The sequence below is a fragment of the Mobula hypostoma genome, chromosome 22 (assembly GCF_963921235.1).
Source record: "Mobula hypostoma chromosome 22, sMobHyp1.1, whole genome shotgun sequence".
NCBI classification, from domain to species: Eukaryota; Metazoa; Chordata; class Chondrichthyes; order Myliobatiformes; family Myliobatidae; genus Mobula; species Mobula hypostoma.
Genome location: NC_086118.1, coordinates 52,666,869 through 52,685,292, shown reverse-complemented (window position 1 = coordinate 52,685,292; position 18,424 = coordinate 52,666,869). Strand labels below are relative to the sequence as shown.

At 38.8% G+C, this 18,424-nt stretch overlaps 1 protein-coding gene across 2 annotated transcripts in view; it reads right to left on the bottom strand.

The window, feature by feature from the left end:
• LOC134336406 (centrosomal protein of 95 kDa-like) overlaps positions 1-18,424 on the bottom strand; it is a 58,891-nt gene that overhangs the window by 26,473 nt on the left and 13,994 nt on the right. For both annotated transcript variants that reach the window (XM_063030596.1, XM_063030597.1), the window contains exons 6-13: positions 17,700-17,806; positions 16,580-16,726; positions 13,547-13,830; positions 12,281-12,338; positions 10,671-10,768; positions 7,400-7,590; positions 4,571-4,712; positions 2,679-2,793 (exon numbers count right to left, since the gene is read on the bottom strand). In XM_063030596.1, coding sequence (XP_062886666.1) covers positions 2,679-2,793; positions 4,571-4,712; positions 7,400-7,590; positions 10,671-10,768; positions 12,281-12,338; positions 13,547-13,830; positions 16,580-16,726; positions 17,700-17,806 — 1,142 coding nt within the window. The remainder of the gene's footprint in view (positions 1-2,678; positions 2,794-4,570; positions 4,713-7,399; positions 7,591-10,670; positions 10,769-12,280; positions 12,339-13,546; positions 13,831-16,579; positions 16,727-17,699; positions 17,807-18,424) is intronic.

Here is an 18,424-nt window from a genome sequence, read left to right as displayed (position 1 = left end):
AGCAACATCTTATATTCCATCTGAGTAGCCTCCAACCTGATGGCATGAACATCGATTTCTCGAACTTCTGGTAATGCCTCCCTTTCTCTATTCTCCCTCCCCTTTTCCCCTCTCACCTTATCACCTTGCCTGCCCATCACCTCCATCTGGTGCTCCTCCCTTTTTTCCTTCCATGGCCTTCTGTCCTCTCTTATTAGCTTCCCCCTTCTCCAGTGTTGTATCTCCGTCACCAATCAACTTTCCAGCTCCCCCAGTTTCACCCATCACCTTGTGTTTCTTCCTCCCCTTCCCCCCACCTTCTAACTCTGACTCACCTTTTTTTTCCTCCAGTCCTGCTGAAGAGTCTCGCCCTGAAACATCAGCCTGGCCTGCTGAGCACCTCCAGCAATTTGTGTGTGCAGCTTACTAACATTCACTTAGAATACTGAAATCCATTCACAGATTTTGCAGGGAATGTCACTTACAAATTGTATTACTCTCCCACACGTGGCCACCACACCCCCTGCTGCAATGCTCCTTTCCTACTAAAGGACATCTAATTAATGTTAACTTCCTTATTGCCTAAAAATGCACAGTACACCAGTTTCATGCTCAAAAGTGGTGCCAACTGGTGCAAGGTCCTCGGCATCAGTGTTCTAGTTTCCAAGATGCTGGACACAATAGCACGGGGTTTCCCTCACCATTTCAGCTGGAGTTGAGGAAGCTGAGAGGGAATGTCAGTGCAAACACTGATCCTAAATGCTTCAATTAGATATATCATAATAGTGGGTGAATCGAAGACCAGAAGGCACAGCCTCACGATAGAGATGAGGAATTTCTTTGGCCAGAGGAAAGTGGAATCCATTACCACAGACAGTGTGGAGGCCAAGTCACGAGGTATATCTAAGGCAGAGGTTGATGGGTTCTGGATTAGTAAGGGTGTCAAAGGTTATGGTGAGAAGACAGAAGAATGGGGTTGAGAGGCATAATAAATCAGCCATGATGGAATGGTGCAGCAGACTCTAAACAGCAGAAATATGGCCATTTTCCCCAAAGCCTTAGATAGGATCTTATAATATTACCTTGGACTTGACAACAACAAACCAGACTCCTCTCAGACTTGCATCTTTGCAGTTAAGGCATGCTTATGTGCAGATGGAGTGTTTTGGTTTCAAATACAATTTTAAGCAAGTGACAGTAAATGGTGCATTGTCGAATTCTACACATGCTAGGCAGCATCAAATCATACTTGTATCCCGTAAGCACCAATGACATCAGCATAAAACAGTGACAGAACACAATAGAAATTGGAAATTAAATGGTTGATGGCAGAGAAAGATAATAATCTGGTAAATTTTAGCAAATAATTTGAATGGATTAACTCCAACCACTCATGTGTTGAATTTAGCAAGACTTTAACACTGAGTCTTTGATTGTTATTAATATTCCACATTTAAATTAAACATGCTGAAATGAACTAATGAGATTCAATTTGGAGGCACCAGTGAAAATCCAAAACTATGAAGGAAACAGAGCCCCAGTAACCTGACCAGGGTTCAGTTTCTGCTGCTGTCTGTAAGGAGTTTGTATGTTCTTCCCGTGACCACATGGGGTTCTTCTGTGTGCTCCAGTTTCCTGAGACGCATAGGTTGGTACGGTTAGTGGCTCACATGGGTATAATTGGGCAGCATTGGCTCGTTGGGCCAGAAGGGCCCCTTAATGTACTGTATTATGCTTATTTTTTAAATAAAGGGAAAGTAATAGAAATATTCAGGTCAGACAGCATCAGTGGGGGATAAGAAAAACCAACAAAAGAGGTTGAAGAGCCTTCATCAGAATGCAGAGGAGAATGATAAGGTTGACACAAGGAAGAAGTTAACACTGAAGGAGATCAAAACTAGAGCCAAAATTGAGAATGCAGAAGAAATATCTTTACCCTGACATTTGAGAAGTGAGGGAAACTACCACTAGAAATGGATGAAAAAAATAAGACTAAAAGACATTGGAACAGAATTAGGCCATTCAGCCTATCAAGTCTGCTCCACCATTCCATCATGACTGATTTATTATTCCTCTCAACCCTATTCACTTGCTTTCTCCCCATAACCTTTGACACCCTTACTAATCAAGAACCTAGCAACCTTTACTATAAAATACTCCACAGCCATCCGTAGCAATGAATTCCATAGATTCATCACCCTCTGAATAAAGAAATTCCTTCTCATCTAAAGGGAAAGTGATAGAAATATTCAGGCTAGACTTCTAAAGAGACGTCCTTGTATTCTGAGGCTGTGCCTTTTGTTCCTAGACTTCCCCACTGAAGAAAATATTCTCTCCTCATCCACTCTATCTTGGCCTTTCAATATTCAATAGGTTTCAATGAGATCCTTCCTCATTCTTCTAAACTCCAGCAAGTACAGACCCAGAGCCTTCAGCAGGGAAGTTTTTGAGGATAAGCTGGATAAGCACATAAGCAGAAAGTACCAGGTGAAACTAAAGCTTGTAGAAATGGAAATTACCATCTGGCTCCTCAGACCATGTTAAATGGAATGGTGCTGAAATATCCCTTGCCTCTGCTTTCACATCTATATAACCAAGCTAGTTTCAGGCTCTCAGTTCTGCCAACTTGGACCTTCCAACATTTTTATGAGATGCTGCTCAACAGACCGGAGGTTATCCAGTGAAAAGTGCATTAATACCTGGCAAACGATGAATTCTTCGATATTCTGTGATGCTGTCACTGTGCTGTGATAATTTATCTTCTTCTTTAAGATCATGAACTTCACATTTGTTATTCAGTACCCGTTTCAGCATCTGTTGGTGAACGAGACTGATCAGACCGTTAGCAGTCAAGGAGAAAAATGCAGCAGATGCTAGAAAGCTGAAGAAAAACAAAATCATTCTGGAAATACTCAGCAATCAAGCAGCACCATGCAATGAGAGAAATTAGATAATGACTTTTCTTCAGAAGTTAGAAATCAAACTGGTTCAAAGTTGCAGAGAAGAGGGAAGGCTGGAGAGAAGATGAAGTCCGTGATAGGTGAAGATCAAGGTAAACAATGATAAAGTGTGTCTTATGAGGAAATGTTTGGCAAGCTGTGGCTTGTCTCTTTGGAGACAAGGATGAGAGGAGATTTGATAGAGGTGTGCAAGATGAGGCATAGAGTGGACAGCCAAGTCTGAAATAGCTAATATGAAGGGGCACAAGTTTAAAGAGTTTGCAGAAAAGTATGGTGGGGGGAGTGGAAATATCAGAGGTAGGCAAGTAGTTTTTCTGAAATATACTCAGAGTGGCGAGAGCATGGAACACACTGTCAGGGGTGGCAGCAGAGGCAGATACATTTAAGAAAATCTTAGACAGACACAAGAATGATAGGGAAAAGGGAGGATTACATAGGAGGGAAGAGTTAGGTTGATCTTGGAGTAGGCTAATGGGTTGGTACAATATCATGGGCTGAAAGCCCTGTACTGTGCTCTACCATTCTTCATTCCAACATCAGTGCCAGCAGACAGAGAAAATGCTGAAGGCCTGTGAAATCACAAATGGTCTGTCTGAAGAGGTATAGTTAGAAGGAAATTAATGAAAATGGGAGCAGACAAATAATTTTTAAAAAGCTGGAACTGCAAGATAAACATCAAAAGACTATAGGGAAGAAAAACATTTTGATGTTGGAAACACAAACAACAAAATGCTGGAAGTATAAATCAGACCAGGCAGCATTTAGGCAGAAAGGAAGAGCTAATGTTTCAAGTTATGACTGTTCATCGCAACTGGTGAGCTCTAATCAAAACTCGAATGGCTGAAATGAATAAATTCAGATAATAGTCAAGTGTGTCTCCCACCCCTCCATTTATATTAGACCTTTTTAGAATAGCAGTACCTCAACAAGGACTTTTCCACATCTCTCAAAGAAGTTGGCCTAGGAATTAAAGCATCAGGGATTACTTAGGCCTCAATTCAATAAGGCAGCAAAGAGCCATGGGAGGTTATGGGCAAGTGAAGCAAAAGGGTAAGGGGAGACCCAGAATGGAGAAATTACCAAAAGTTAGAGACCTTCAACATACATTATTTTACCTGGTCATTTTGGAAAAACTCCCATTATCTCTGGTCCCACAACACAACTTTTGGTACCTAAAACTTTAATAAAGCTCTTTGGTGTTGCCTGAACTATTTTGTTCAAGTATTGTTCCAGGTATTGAGCCTAACCAACAATTTGTAGAGGATTGGCACATCTTGCAGATTGACAAATTCAGTGATCCTACAAGTCTGATTTTGAGACAAAAAATTATTCCGTTTCTGAAAAGCTGACCTGGAGAAACTTCTGAAAGCCTGCATCAGTTGTTTCCAATATCAAAGTGAAAGGGTTTCCTTTAGCTATAAAAGCAGCCACAGCTTTTTAAAAATTTCTTATTTGGTGCTCCCACATTTCCCATACAACTAACTGAACGTTCTCTCAAAAGGGACAGAACTCGACAAGAGGCTCATTACTTTTCCAAACATCCAAAGTTTACTGTATGTATATGATCTGCTTAGTTACTATCGTAGGAAGTGCCATACCTCCCACCACAACCTTTTGAATAGAAACCCTACCAGATCGAGTTGACGCAGTTTCTGGGACAGGTTCTCAGACATTTCATGCAGCTCCTCCTCCGCGAGAATATTCTTGGCTCTTCGGTGAGAAAGAGGTTCATCTCGAAATGAAACACTTGGATCAGTTTGATCCTTATGGTTACTACAGAAGATAGAAATAGTTAAACATTTTGTCTTAAATGTGGACAATAGCATTTTCAAATAATTTCACAGCAATTTAAACAAAATAGCAGATTTAAAATACAACTCAGCCACTAAACATCTGTCATCTTTTGAGGAGAATCCTCTACTCAGGTTAGAATATTTGCATTGTTTTAATTTTACAATTTAGGATCAAATGCACATTGGATGTGGAGGATAGTTCCTCAGATGTTTTAATTCAAGGACAGCTGGAGCGAAAGCCTTCTGTCCAATCATCCACATGTGTTTTATTTAGAAATACAGCACCATAATGGCCTTCTGACTCAACAAGCCCATGCTGCCCATAATTGGGTGTAATTACCCATATGGACAATTAACCTACTAATCTTCAAACAGGTGGCCAAATTTGAAAAGGGAGGTTTTGCACTATGCACATGCAACAGAAAATCACGTTAAAATAAACTCAATGTCTCCTGCTGCTTTCAGAAGTATCCAAAGGAATCAGGGTTTAGTATCTACAATCCTTACTGGAGTTGTTTTAGAGAAGAAATATGGTATGAACGGTAGAGGTAGTACAATCCACAATACCAACTGTTTGTTTCCTAACCAAATTTGCGGTTATTGAACAGCGGTAAGAAGGAGCTGATGTATGGCACAATCTAGTGTTCACCATGGTTTAGTGATTAATCTTTTCACCCTGGGCAGAAGAATGGGTGTTCAAACCTCACTTCATAGCAAAATCCCGGCTGGTACTGAGTGCAGTACCGAGGAAGAGTTACACTACCAGCATCAGACAACACACTAATCTACAGGAGTGTCATTTTACTTTAGGGAGAACTGGTCTGACAATCCAAATCATTTTGAAGAGGTGCTATTATAAAACTAGTTTTATTTAAGCCACAAATACTTGCCTAAAAATATCTATTAAGTTTGTTGCCACAAAATCTATAATTTACTAACAGCATAGCTTTTGTTAATTTTGCCAGCAAACAAGCAGCAAATAATGACCTCCTTATTTATAATGCTAAAAATAATGACCCATAATGTTCAGTTCAATGGTGGAAGCTGCTTGTTATTCTTTGAGTCTTTATCAACCTTGGAGACTCAAACAGTTTGACTTTATCTGAAAAAGCAATTTTAATACTTTTCTTTAAAAATCTAAATTAAACTTTAACTATTTAAACAATACATCTCCCATTTCTCAAATGTGTTAATTTGTTTTGGGTAAAGATAAAGAGATTAGCTTTATTTGTCACATGTACAATTGAAACATACAGTGAAATGTGTTGTTTGTGTCAACAAATGACACAGTCCGAGGACTGTGCTGGGGGGGATCCTGCAAGTGTCACTATGCTTCTACCATCAATGTAGCATCCCTACCCGTATGTCTTTGGAATGTGGCACCTGGAGGAAACCCACATGGTCATGGGGAAAATGTCGAAACTCCTTACAGACAGCAGCAGAATTGAATCTGGGTTGCTGGCACTGTAAAGCATTACACAAACTTCTACACCACCGCCTGCCCTATGGTTCTATGACCACATTTGAGATAAAACCACTGAAAAGTCTGCACTTTCAGAAATTCTATTCTAATCAGGTTGAAAGCCCTCTCTCAGCCTTGGCCCATGACCTTCTAGAAATTATTCTGACTAGTTGTACGCCAAACTGATCTTCCTACATTTACTTTTTTTACTGGGGCAAGTTACCTGGCAATAACTTCAGAGAACAGGTGATTTATTGATTATAAGTTTCAGATGAAGACTTGAGTCAAAGAACAATTTACAAGCATCATTGTCATTGAAGCATTTAAAAGTGGAGCCACGATGGTCTAGAATGGTCTTAATGATTCCAACCAGCACCTAAAATGCAGTAATTTCAAGTATTGCAATTGGTAGATCTCTACAAGATGTGCTATACATTTCTATGCAAAAACTGGTCAAAGTTCATAAAATAACCCTTGTATTTTAAACAATTAGCTTGGAGTCTAGCATGCACATAGAAGAAAGCCAAAGTGATCAGTTTGATAATGTCAAAGCTTCTAGGCAGGTTGGAAATAAGGATCTCTTAGGCTCTATGTCATACAGTAATCCGTTTGCCATCTGCTCACTCTCACAATAACAATGATCCTATTGGACTATCCTTTGAAACCCAAGTTAGTTCTCCAGGCATCCTGACCACTAAGTCCTCCTTAACTAACTTTGCCAAAACAGATCTTCAGGTATGAGTTATTGTATGAAGGACATTGGATGTAAATTGACTGTTTTCTTGTATTACAACTATGACCACACATCAATAAATCCTCAAGTACATTTATAGGTTTGAGGTTATGTAACGTAAGTATTTTTTATATTACCAGATATTCTGCAGTACATTCTAAAAAATAGCTAATACCAGGGGGCATAATTTTAAGGTGATTGGAGGAAAGCATGGGAAGATGTTGGTAAAAAGAAGTTTTTTAAAATTAACTCAGAGAATGGTGAGTGTATGGAACACTCTGCCAGAGGTGATGGTAGAGGCAGATACATTAGGGACATTTTAAGAAACTCTTCAATAGGGCACATGAACTATATAAAAATGGAAAGCTATGCAGGAGGAGAGGGTTAAATTGATGTTGAGTAGGTTAAAAGGTCAGCACAACATCATGCTGTACTGTTCAATGTTTTAAAATACTTTAACTAATCAACATACATTGAAAAGGAATTTTCTTCATTGCTAATGTCATTCCGGCTGGAGCCTCGTGCGGCCAAATCCTCCCATTGGCTTGTCACCTCTTCTTCCTCCAACAGCTGATCCCATTGATCAGTTTTACTCTGCAAAGTCAACATTCTGATATCTGGTTCTGTTTGGAATGCAACTCGCTTCTGAACACTGACAGAATTCTGCAACACAAAACAAAGATATCTCTGAATAGCATCCAGTATTTTTGCTGGTCTGTTGTTTATTTATTTATTTTTATCTAGAGATACAGCCCTTAGAGTAACAGGCCTTTCCTGCCCAACAAGCCCACACCACCCAGTTACACCCATGTGACCAATTAACCTACTAACCTGTATGCCTTTGGAAGGTGGTAGGAAACAACAGTACCCAAAGGAAACCCACATGGTTACAGGGGGAACGTGCAAACTCTTTGCAGACAGCAGCAGAAATTGAACGAGAGTTGCTGGTGCTATAATTTCATTATGCTAACTGCTACGCTTCCTGCATTTTAACACATATTAAATAGCTTTCAACTGAGGGAATGTAGCTAGGTCAGAGCTCTTCAACTCATTGTCAAGTTTCAGGCAGATGGTGCTGAACGAGAAATCGCATAGAACAGGCCCTTCACCCCACAATGTTCATGCCAATGATGATGCCAAATTCAATTAGTTCCATCTTCACATGATCTAATACCCTCTACTCCCTACCTGTCTAAATGCTATTGATGATGTGCACACCAGCACTGACCAACAAGCACTCATCACGCCCTTGGACAGCAGCAGTATATGTGTCACCTTGATAATCATTGATAATCCATGCTATTGCAGATATTCCAATCGTTCTTGCCATCTCTCTGATGAAAGATCATCTGGATATGTTCTCTCTCTCTCTCTCTGCAGATGCTGCCTGACCTGCCAAATATCTCTATCATTTGTTTCATTTAAGCTGGGATGGTTCACTGTTTAAACAAGCAGAGAGGAAGTAAATGTCTGATATGACAGAAATCAGAAATAAATAATAATAATAATAATAGAACAAGAAACATGGATCTATTGTAGACTTTAATTGGTATATTAGAAACATTACTGACAGCCACTGTCCGGAAGTATGGTGGATTCCGAATGCCTAACTGAAAACAGGACTGGTGTAGCTCAGTGTTTGAAATAGTAACAAGCAGAGAAAATGGGTGTGGAATGGAGAATTAAACATGTAATGGAAGTCTCTCCCATGCAGAACAATCACAATGTGAACACCAAATCCACACAGGTCAATTATGAAAGGTTACATATTTTTTGTTTCTGACTTCCAATACCCCATGCTCCTTTAAACATAGAGTTATCTCTTAAAATTCATAAAATCTTCCCTTCGTAGTCCCTCACTCCATTTAGAAGCCCTTTTACTGCAATGTGACTCGATTATCTTGACACACTACAATTCAACAGCATTGAACCTTTACACATATGGGATCTTGCTTATCCAGTTCCGTCCCCAAAAAGAAAATTCCTTTCACTAATTCCACTGCCCTGGCTTGTACCTTTGTCTACTTGTAGCTCAAACATCAATCCCACTTATTCAACGTAATTTTCCTTCTTTGTTGTTTCTTCAAGATGAGGACACAGAAAAACAAACACCAAAATGATAATGCATCAGAGTAACTACATTATAGATGATGGAAGTCTAAAACAAAAGTAGAAAATAGTGGAATTACTCAGCAGGTCAGACTGCACTTGTAGGAAGAAATATAGTTAATGTTTCAGGTTGGAGACGTAAAAAGGACACTATGAAGAGGTATAATTAGGGTAAAAGTGAACAGGCTTTCTCCACAGAGGTTTGATGAGAATAGAACTAGAGGTCACGAGTTAAGGATAAAGGTGAAATGGTTAAGGGGAACATGAGGGGTGGGGGAACTCCTTCACTCAGAGGGTGGTGGGTGAGGGTGTGGAATGAGCTGCCAGTGGAAGTGGTGGATGCAGGATCGATTTCAACATTTAAGATAAATTTGGATAGGTACATAGATATGAAGGGTATGGAGGGCTATGGTCCAGGTGCAGGTCAATGGGACTAGGCAGCATAATATGAGGGGTAATTGATAAGTTTGTGGCCTAAGGTAGAAGTAGTCAATTTTAGAAAACCTAGCACATTATTTTTTAACATAGTCCCCTCCTACATTTACACACTTAGTCCAGCGGTCGTGGAGCATACGTATCTTGGACCTCCAGAAAGTGTCCACAGCAGGGGTGCTAGATAAGTTCGTGGCCTAAGGTAGAAGGAGATGAGTTATACAGCTCTTGTTACATGCACGTGCAGGTCAACTCTGTGAGTGATTATGCAGAACGTTTGAGGTTAATAACTCATCTCCTTCTACCTCAATCATTCAAAGAGCTGAACTGCACGTGCATGTAACCAGAGCTGTATAACTCATCTCCTTCTACCTTAGGCCATGAACTTATCAATCATCCCTGCTGTGGACACTTTCTGGAGGTCCAAGATCCATATGCTCCACAACCGCTGGACTAAGTGTGTAAATGTAGGAGGGGCTATGTTGAAAAATAATTCTGCTAGGTTTTCTAAAATTGATTCCTTTTACCTTAGGCCACAAACTTATCAATCACCCCTCATAGTTCAGCATGGACTAGAGGAGCCGAAGGGCCTGTTTCTGTGCTGTGGTACTCTACGATTCCATGACTTAGAGAGCCTACAGGTAGAGCAAGAGATGTCCCAGGGAGGGTGAAACTGAGATGATCATGGGGATGAGATATAAACAAGGTTATTTGGTCAAGGTGTCATGGAAGCAGTTAGAGGGTGAGAACATGGACAAAAGAATGTGGAGTAGTGACGTACAGAGCAGGAGGACAGGCACAGTAAGTGAAGCTGTGCACGTCGTCCATTCCCAGTAAGGGAAAGAGGAAAAAGAAGGATGAACTAATATTACAGATGGGTGACTGATAAATCAAATTACCCAGAGTTGTAGAGTTTAATATTGATTCCAGAGGCTGTAGTGAGGTGCTGTTCCTTCAACTAATGTTGGGCCTCACTATGACAGTATAGGAGTCCACAGAGTTCATTCAAGAATTCAGTACTGTACTCTTAAACTAGGAATGCATCAGTGAGTTGTACTTACCTTCCCAGATTTGCTTTCTATCATGAAAGTCGTACTAAATGAATTCAAGCTTCTAAACTGTGTTGCAAATCCACAAACATATTTAATAACATTATACACAAAAACTAAAGGCTCTGAAATGTAAGATGATGCAATACTAACTGCTGCATTAGTTCCTGTCATGTACTGCAACTCAGAGCTCCTCTTTGAAACCTCTCCTGCAGCTTGCAACTCCTGTAGTGCACTTTCCTTTAAGGAACCTAACAAAAAAAAGTTAATAAACATTTATACAAAATGTGCTTTTTCCAAAAAGGAGTTCAAAATATATATTAAATGTAATTGTGCATTACTTCAGACTATCCCACAGCACTATTCCACACTCTGGTTGTATATTACCAGCCAAAACAGATACATCTAGATCCCAGAATAAGGGAGGAAACCTATTAAACATGATTATCTTTGGAATATACACAGATTGTTTCTGGGAGCATAAGCTCGTAAGTGGAGGACTAGCTCATGAAGCTGTGGGAGTAGATAATCTGTTTAAATTGTCCAATGCAAAAGTCCGAAAAAAAAAACGAAGTGCTGAATTTTTTCCAATTATTTTTGGTTCTGCTGAGGCATACAAAAATTGCAGATGTAAATCAAAACATCATGCCAGTAACCTATCCCCACTCTGTTAAACATCTCCACACAAAACTGAAGTCACAAGGGAGGCAACTATGACCACACATGAACTTATCTTTAAAGATGGAATTACGAAAAGAATGTGGACTACCTGACTTTACAAATAGGGATATTAGAAACAATGTAGCAAGAAGAAGAAGAAGAAGAAGAAGAAGAAGAAGAAAAGAAATCATACTCTGGTAAGACCTGGAGTACTGTGTGAAGTTCTAAACACTGCCCATTAGAAAACGACAAAAGTCTCAGGGAGTACAGGGATTCACCAGGAAGGAAATCAGTTATATTGAAATATTTAAAAAGACAGCATTGTTCTCCCATTAGAGTAGAACAAGTGAGGTGCCACTGGAATATTGATAGAATTGAGGCATTCAAAGTGAAGGGTTTTGACATTTCTTGTGACAAGTAGGTCACTATGTAGAAGTCATAATTTTACATTTATTAGCAATAGTAAAGACAAAAGGAGGATTATTAAAGAGCTGGAATAAAATAACTTAAAATACTGTAAAAAGAATGCCAGCATCATAAATTAAGGTAATAAAGTTAATACTTCATAAAGTTAGGAAACCGGGTGTAGACTCAATTAAGACAAGTTTGCAGAGATGTCAGAGGAAAGGAGGCAAAAGCAAACGTAAAATGGATTTGGGGCCGAATTATTTCTTTGTAAGAAAAAAAAGCGCTGTGAATATTTATTGATGATCCATTATTAGTTGAAAAGTAATCAGAAATGAAAACTGTGTTACCCGCTCCAAGGTCGCTGCCTGACTGCTGAGTATTTCCAACAACTTGTTTTTATTCCAGATTCTCACATTCTGCAAATTTATATTTTTCAACTTGAGCCCTTAGAAGAATCTGTGAAGGGTCCACATCCAGAACACTAACATATTTATTATTCAAAGACATTGATTGACAGGCACAAATTCCAGCCTTTTTCTATCACTGATTCACATTACTTGAAGTTTTTTTGTTTAAGTCACACAAAAGAAAACCTAATACTTTGTAAACTAAAGTCGAGGTAAAAACTGGAATAATTCCCTTTACACAATCCATTTGTAAACCCATGGGGGTGAAGTAATAAACAACATTCTCACCCAAGGGGAAACTTGATAGTGACTTGTTTGTAGAACATTTTTCACTTCTCTCTGAAACCTTAAGAACAGAGCAATTTGAAATAAAGAACTTGAAGGGAAAAGAGAGGTCATCTAAAAATGACTTAATTAAAAAAGGAGATTATTTTTAAAATTGCAGCAAAGTTATTAACTAAAAAAATGATGAATATGCATCATTTTTCAATTTTCATCCATAGAGCTACCCAACCACTTTACATGCTGTCGATTAATTAAAAACCCTCCATTTCCCAGAAGTCTAAAACACCCTCTGCTTATATTGCACCTACATGCACATTGTAAAGACAATGAGTCACACTGCAATGAATTCAACTTCTTTACAATATTGTAACAAAAATAATCTTTGTAAATTTATCTCCCCTGTTTGCATGGATTGCTGTCACCTCTCTAGGTTCATTTATTTCATCTAACTTCAGCAAAATCAAAAAGGGCCAGAATTAGAGGTGAGAAACACATAGGCAAAAAAAGGGGTGAAAGTATGACAGATAATATCTAAATTCTTGTCATTGAGAAAGAGAAAACCACCTCTGGGGTCTGGGTTACTTTTCCCATTTGTACTATCTTCATCCTTGCATTCAAATCTCTTCATTTATGACAATCACAAATTTGGCTCTCACCTGTTCTCTACTCCTCCACTCTTCACATTCTAAAGTTGTTTCTGAGTTTCTTTTATTCTGATGAAAGGTCATTGACCTGAAATGTTGACCTTTCTTCCATTCAATAAAATGATGCCACATTCACCAAGTAATTTTCCAGCTTTCCAATATGGTAATTGTTTACTTCTGTAGGTTACCTGCACTTTATTGTATATGTAAAAGACCATCCACTCAAGCTGTACATCTGACAGCTCCCAGCTTTGTTAGATGTTTGCCGATCACCAATGCTAACTTCAATGTTTGTTGCTTCTTACCCTTTCCATTCTCAGATTGTCAATATTTCAACAATTGAAAGCATTTTACAGGCTTACTTTTATGGCAAGAGATTTGCTGTTTTTTGCTTCTATTTTAAACCCTAATCTTATTTATTCTTTATTTGTGCCATTATGATAGGTGCACAAGTTGGGATGACTACTCTGAACATTCAGTTGTCAGATGTCTACAAAGGAAGCACAAATGTTTCAGGATATGCAAGGGAGATGAAGCTCAATACAGGCTCTGTAAACATGGGTTTCAAATATCATGATTTACATAGATTTTTTAAAAAAACATTAAATGTTTCCAGCCTACTCACATTATGTCCTTTAGATGCTGATTCCACTTTTGGTCCTTTGGCAAGGATTGGACTTTTTCTCTGGGAATCAATACGACCTTCTGGATTGACCATAACCGTGTTCACAGAATGGGAGCTGGGCTGAGAACTGAGCAACTTCGCCCCTTGGACTGGACACTTGTACTTGGCGGGGTGGTACGGGGACTGCAAAGGAATAGCAGGCCGAATAGGTTCCCCAAGCTGCAGCGCATTAGTGTTTGGTCCAGTGGAATGAGTTGCAGGAGGCAAGATAGCTGGAGACTCTTCTGTATGGAAAAACAGTATTTTTTTTCCTCTTTTAATAAGATATTGATGCAGTGCTATATAATTTATTGTAGTATCGCGAGGCATGGCAATTTGTTTTTGATCTTCATGCCATAATTTGCAAGAAGGTAACCCTACAACACAGTACACCCTGCCCCTTATAAATCAGTCTTCCACTACCAAAAATTGCAGTGTAAATGATAGTGAAGTTCAAGATATCAAAAATGTCTTCATCACATATAGGATGAACATCTTCATTTTTGTTTAATTTGTGGGATGATGCTTGTTTGATATCTAGTAATTATTTTAGTTCTAATGCTCAAAGGGACAGCAAGCTGTAGCAAAGCTTTATCACCAATACTGACTTATGGAAGTTTCTCTCTAATCTAAACATCCAAGGGCATGCCCTGTACCAGGCTCACTACAGTCATCAGTATTTTAAGCCAGGTCTTCATAAGAGGGTTTTGGCAATGAGAAACTCTGGCAACCAGCCTGGTACTATAGTTCCCTCTTGCCTCACCCAAACATACAAGTTCACAACAGTAATATCAATAAAAAACATTAAACAGATGCTTCAAGCTCACCCATCAGAGCTCCCCAACACATTGGTTAGGATTTTATTATGTCAGGGCATCAACCAGTTGTTGCTGTACCCTTGCAGTTCAGCAGATTACTGAATTGCAGGTTGAGAATGGTTCAAAAGAAACAGTTGTGAACGAATAAGCCAATCATCTCCTTAACATGGTCAAATAGCTGAGGAATAAGCAGTGCAATTTCAAAGGAGAAAGTGTATAATTGGTCAATTCAAATCAGGTAGTGAAAGAAATGTATTGTTTTTGAAAACCTCCAAGTACTGTAGTAATTTACAGTGGCAGAGAACCAAACAAGCAAACACTCAGTAATTAACACAATCCTCATGAAGGGTCTCAGCATGAAGCATTGACTGTTTATTTCTCTCCTTCGATACTGCCTGACCTGCTGAGTTCCTCCAGCATTTTGTGTGTGTTCAGTAATTAATAATTATCTAGTTATGATGACACACAACTTTCCTAGTGAGGTATAAGGAAAATGAAGGAAGTGTCACTGGCAATGGATCCCAAAACCCCACTACAAGATTGCCCAGATACGTTCAAACTAGGGGAGCTTGGAGATCATTGCACAGTATTAAAGTAGAAACTATTCTTGTAATTGGGTAAGCACTTCAAATATTGGGACCAAATGGGATTATGAACAGAGAACAAGGAAGCAGCTATATCTTAAGTTGATCCTTTTGGCTGGGATGAGTCTGACAAATCAGATGGTTTGCCCATCATATGATTAGAGATGTATATTAACAGTGAAGCCATTGTCTGACTATTTTGATACAAAAAACTGAAAAAATATTGACAAAAACATTGGATTTCTGTAATAACAAACTTCCTCTTAATGGCCATCTGATAAGTTACCACCTGAAGTATTACTTAAAAACAGAATATTGCTACATTCCTGAATGATTACACTGATACTTATTCTGATTTGCTAAGTGTAAGCTAGGTCTGGAGGCTATGACTTCATTACAGATGTAAAATACTAAATAAGCTGATTTAAATCAAAGAGGAAATAAATATTTACATATTATTTTAATAACAAAATAGAGACAGGTAACTTGTGTGCAATCTGACTCAATGCTTTCGATACTGGTACCCGATTCATTGTCAATGTCTGAACTTAACTGACTAGATTTAAACTGGATGAACAGGTTTAGTTTATTCAGCACTTCCATCCACAATAAAAACAGAAATGGCTAGAAATACTCAACAAACAAAGCAGTATCTGTGGAGAGACAAATGATCCTTCACTGGAGCTGGAAAATTTATGAGGCATTGTGTGCTACATATTTAATTGCCATAGCAAGACCTTCGATTTCCCCAACTTCACCAGGTCCATTTATACACACCCAAATCCACATTTGTTTATACTTACACAAAATGGTTATGGTACTGTTTTTTCTAGCTTTGACAAAAGATCTTGGCTCAAAACATTTAACTTGGTTTTCTTGGCCGTACAAGTTGCCTGACATTTTTGTTTTCCAGATGCCCAATATCTGTAACTCTTTAACACTTGAGATTCTGCAGATGCTGGAAATCCAGACTAATAGACACAAAATGCTGCAGGAACTCAGCAGGTCAGGCAGCATCCATGGAAAGGCTGTCAGCCCAAAACATCGACTCTTTATTGCTTTCCATAGATGCTGCCTGACCTGCTGAGTTCCTCCAGCATCTTGTTTGTAATTCTTTTGTTTTTGCAAAGAAGAGGTCTTCATTTTGCATTAAAAACAAATAGTCAGTCTGTACAGTGGAAAAATTCCTAAGGCAACTTTATGGTTGGAACCTTGGGATTCAGCTCCACAATCTCCTGGGCATAAATAATTATAGCACATTCCACATAGACAAAGGAGCTCCATAACAAAAACTAAAAAAATCAAACTACCCATCGAACTTTGCAGCTCCTCCCATGGAGGGTCAGATGGAAATTATGAATCTTAAATTAAAAGGACAATCTAGATCACATTCCCAACCTCATTTCCATCTGGCATAGTTTGCATATTGTTGTTTGATTGTGGTTTTTGTATTGCTATAGTTATGCTCTATTCTTGGTTGGTGCAGCTGTAACGAAACCCAATTTCCCTCGGGATCAATAATGTCTATCCATCTATCTACCTACCCCTTAGGACCGTACTTGTTTCTGAACAAAGATAATTTTGATGCTTACTTCCCGATTTCAGAATTTCTTCCTGATTAGCATCGTGTCGAACGACAGAGCCAGCAGGAAACGAGCAAATCCCATTTTCCCTTCCGGTCTCCAGTTTCAACTGTTTTTCTGGTTGCTGGCCACTACTCCATCGAATTTCAGGTAGGTCTCAAAACAAAAACAATAAGCAAATTTTATTTTTGAAAATAACAAAGTCAAGACTTTGTAAAACTTTGATTATATTTGAGGCTCCAACAAATAAAAAAAAGAGAAATTGCTCATCCAGTCTGGAAAAGTGTGAAGTGATTCACTTTGGAAGGCACAGAACAGGGTTGATTCTTAGCAGTGTGGAGGAACGGAGGGATCCACACCCATAGATCCTTAAAATTGCCACACAAGATTATAGGGTGGCAAGATATGGCGTGTTGGATTTCAGTAGTTGGGGAATTGAGTTCAACAGCTCCAAGGTAGTGCTGCAGCTCTACAAAACTCTGGTTAGAACACACTTGTGTTCAGTTCTGATCCTCATCATACGAAGGATGTGGAAGCTTTAAAGAGAGTGCACAGATTTACCAGGGTGCTGTCTGGACTAGACAGCATATCTTATGAGGATAAGTTGAGCAAACTTTGGCTTTTCTCTTTGGAGTGAGGGATGATAAGAGGTGACTTGTTAGAGGTATTTAAGATGTTAAGAAGCACAGATTGAGTGAACAGACAGTACCTTTTTTCCAGGGCAGAAATAGCTAATAAGAGAGGACATAATTTTAAGATGATTGGAGGAAAGTTTGGGGGAGGGGGAGGTGTCAGAGAGAGGAGTTTTTTTTTTAATATAAACACTCAGTGGTAAGTGCATGAAACATAGATAAAAAATATGGAGGGTTTAATGAGAAGGAATACCATGATACCAGGGAATACCATAGGAGCAGACTTGATGAGCTGAATGGCCTAATTCTGCTCCTATATCTTATGGGAAGGGTTACATTGATTTTAGAGTTGGCAGAACATCATGGACTGAAGGACCTATAATGTGGTGTAATTTTCTATGTTCCATTTCTAAAAGGAGTCTCTAATATAAAGTACACAGGAGAGATAGTACAATTATTCAACAGGACTCTTATTGAGAAAATGATGCAATATTTACCTGTACCCACTCTGTGGCTATATGTACAAGCAGATTCACCAAGTCGAATGAGTTCATTAGTGGATTCAGATCCACCTCCATCCCACGTAGGAACTGAAGATGATGAGCTAGACCAGTTACAAACAATATTTCTTATTAGCAGAACAAACAATTATGAATCTTAAATTAAAAGGACAATCTAGATCACATTCCCAACCTCATACAGGCTTAACCACGGACAACACAGTGACTAGGCAATTAGTGCTAGTGCCTCCTTGGTCCTTGAACCTGGATTCAGCAGCAACCATGGGTTATTTCCACGTGAAGTCTGCATGTTCTTCCCATGACCATATGGGTTTCTATTATGTGCATCAATTTCTACCAAATACATGCTAGAAGATTAATTCACTACTATAATAGTGGAACCATTTACCTGGTTGGTACCCAGATTGAAACTTTTCAGTGTATCTCCATACATGCAATAATAATAAACCACTTCCAATTTCCAAAGATGCCAGCAGATTAACCAATTAACAAGGACAAAGAATCAAAAGGAGACGTTGATCCTCATGTGTGAAAGGATAAATTTCAGGGGTATAAAGAACAAGGGGAAAAATAGGATAATATCATTGTTCCTTTGAAAGCCAGCATGGTCCTCAATGGGCTGAATTGCTACATTTTGTGTCATTATGAAGAGTATGAGTTTTTGTTCACTTGAAATTATAGTCTTTTTCTCAACTATTACA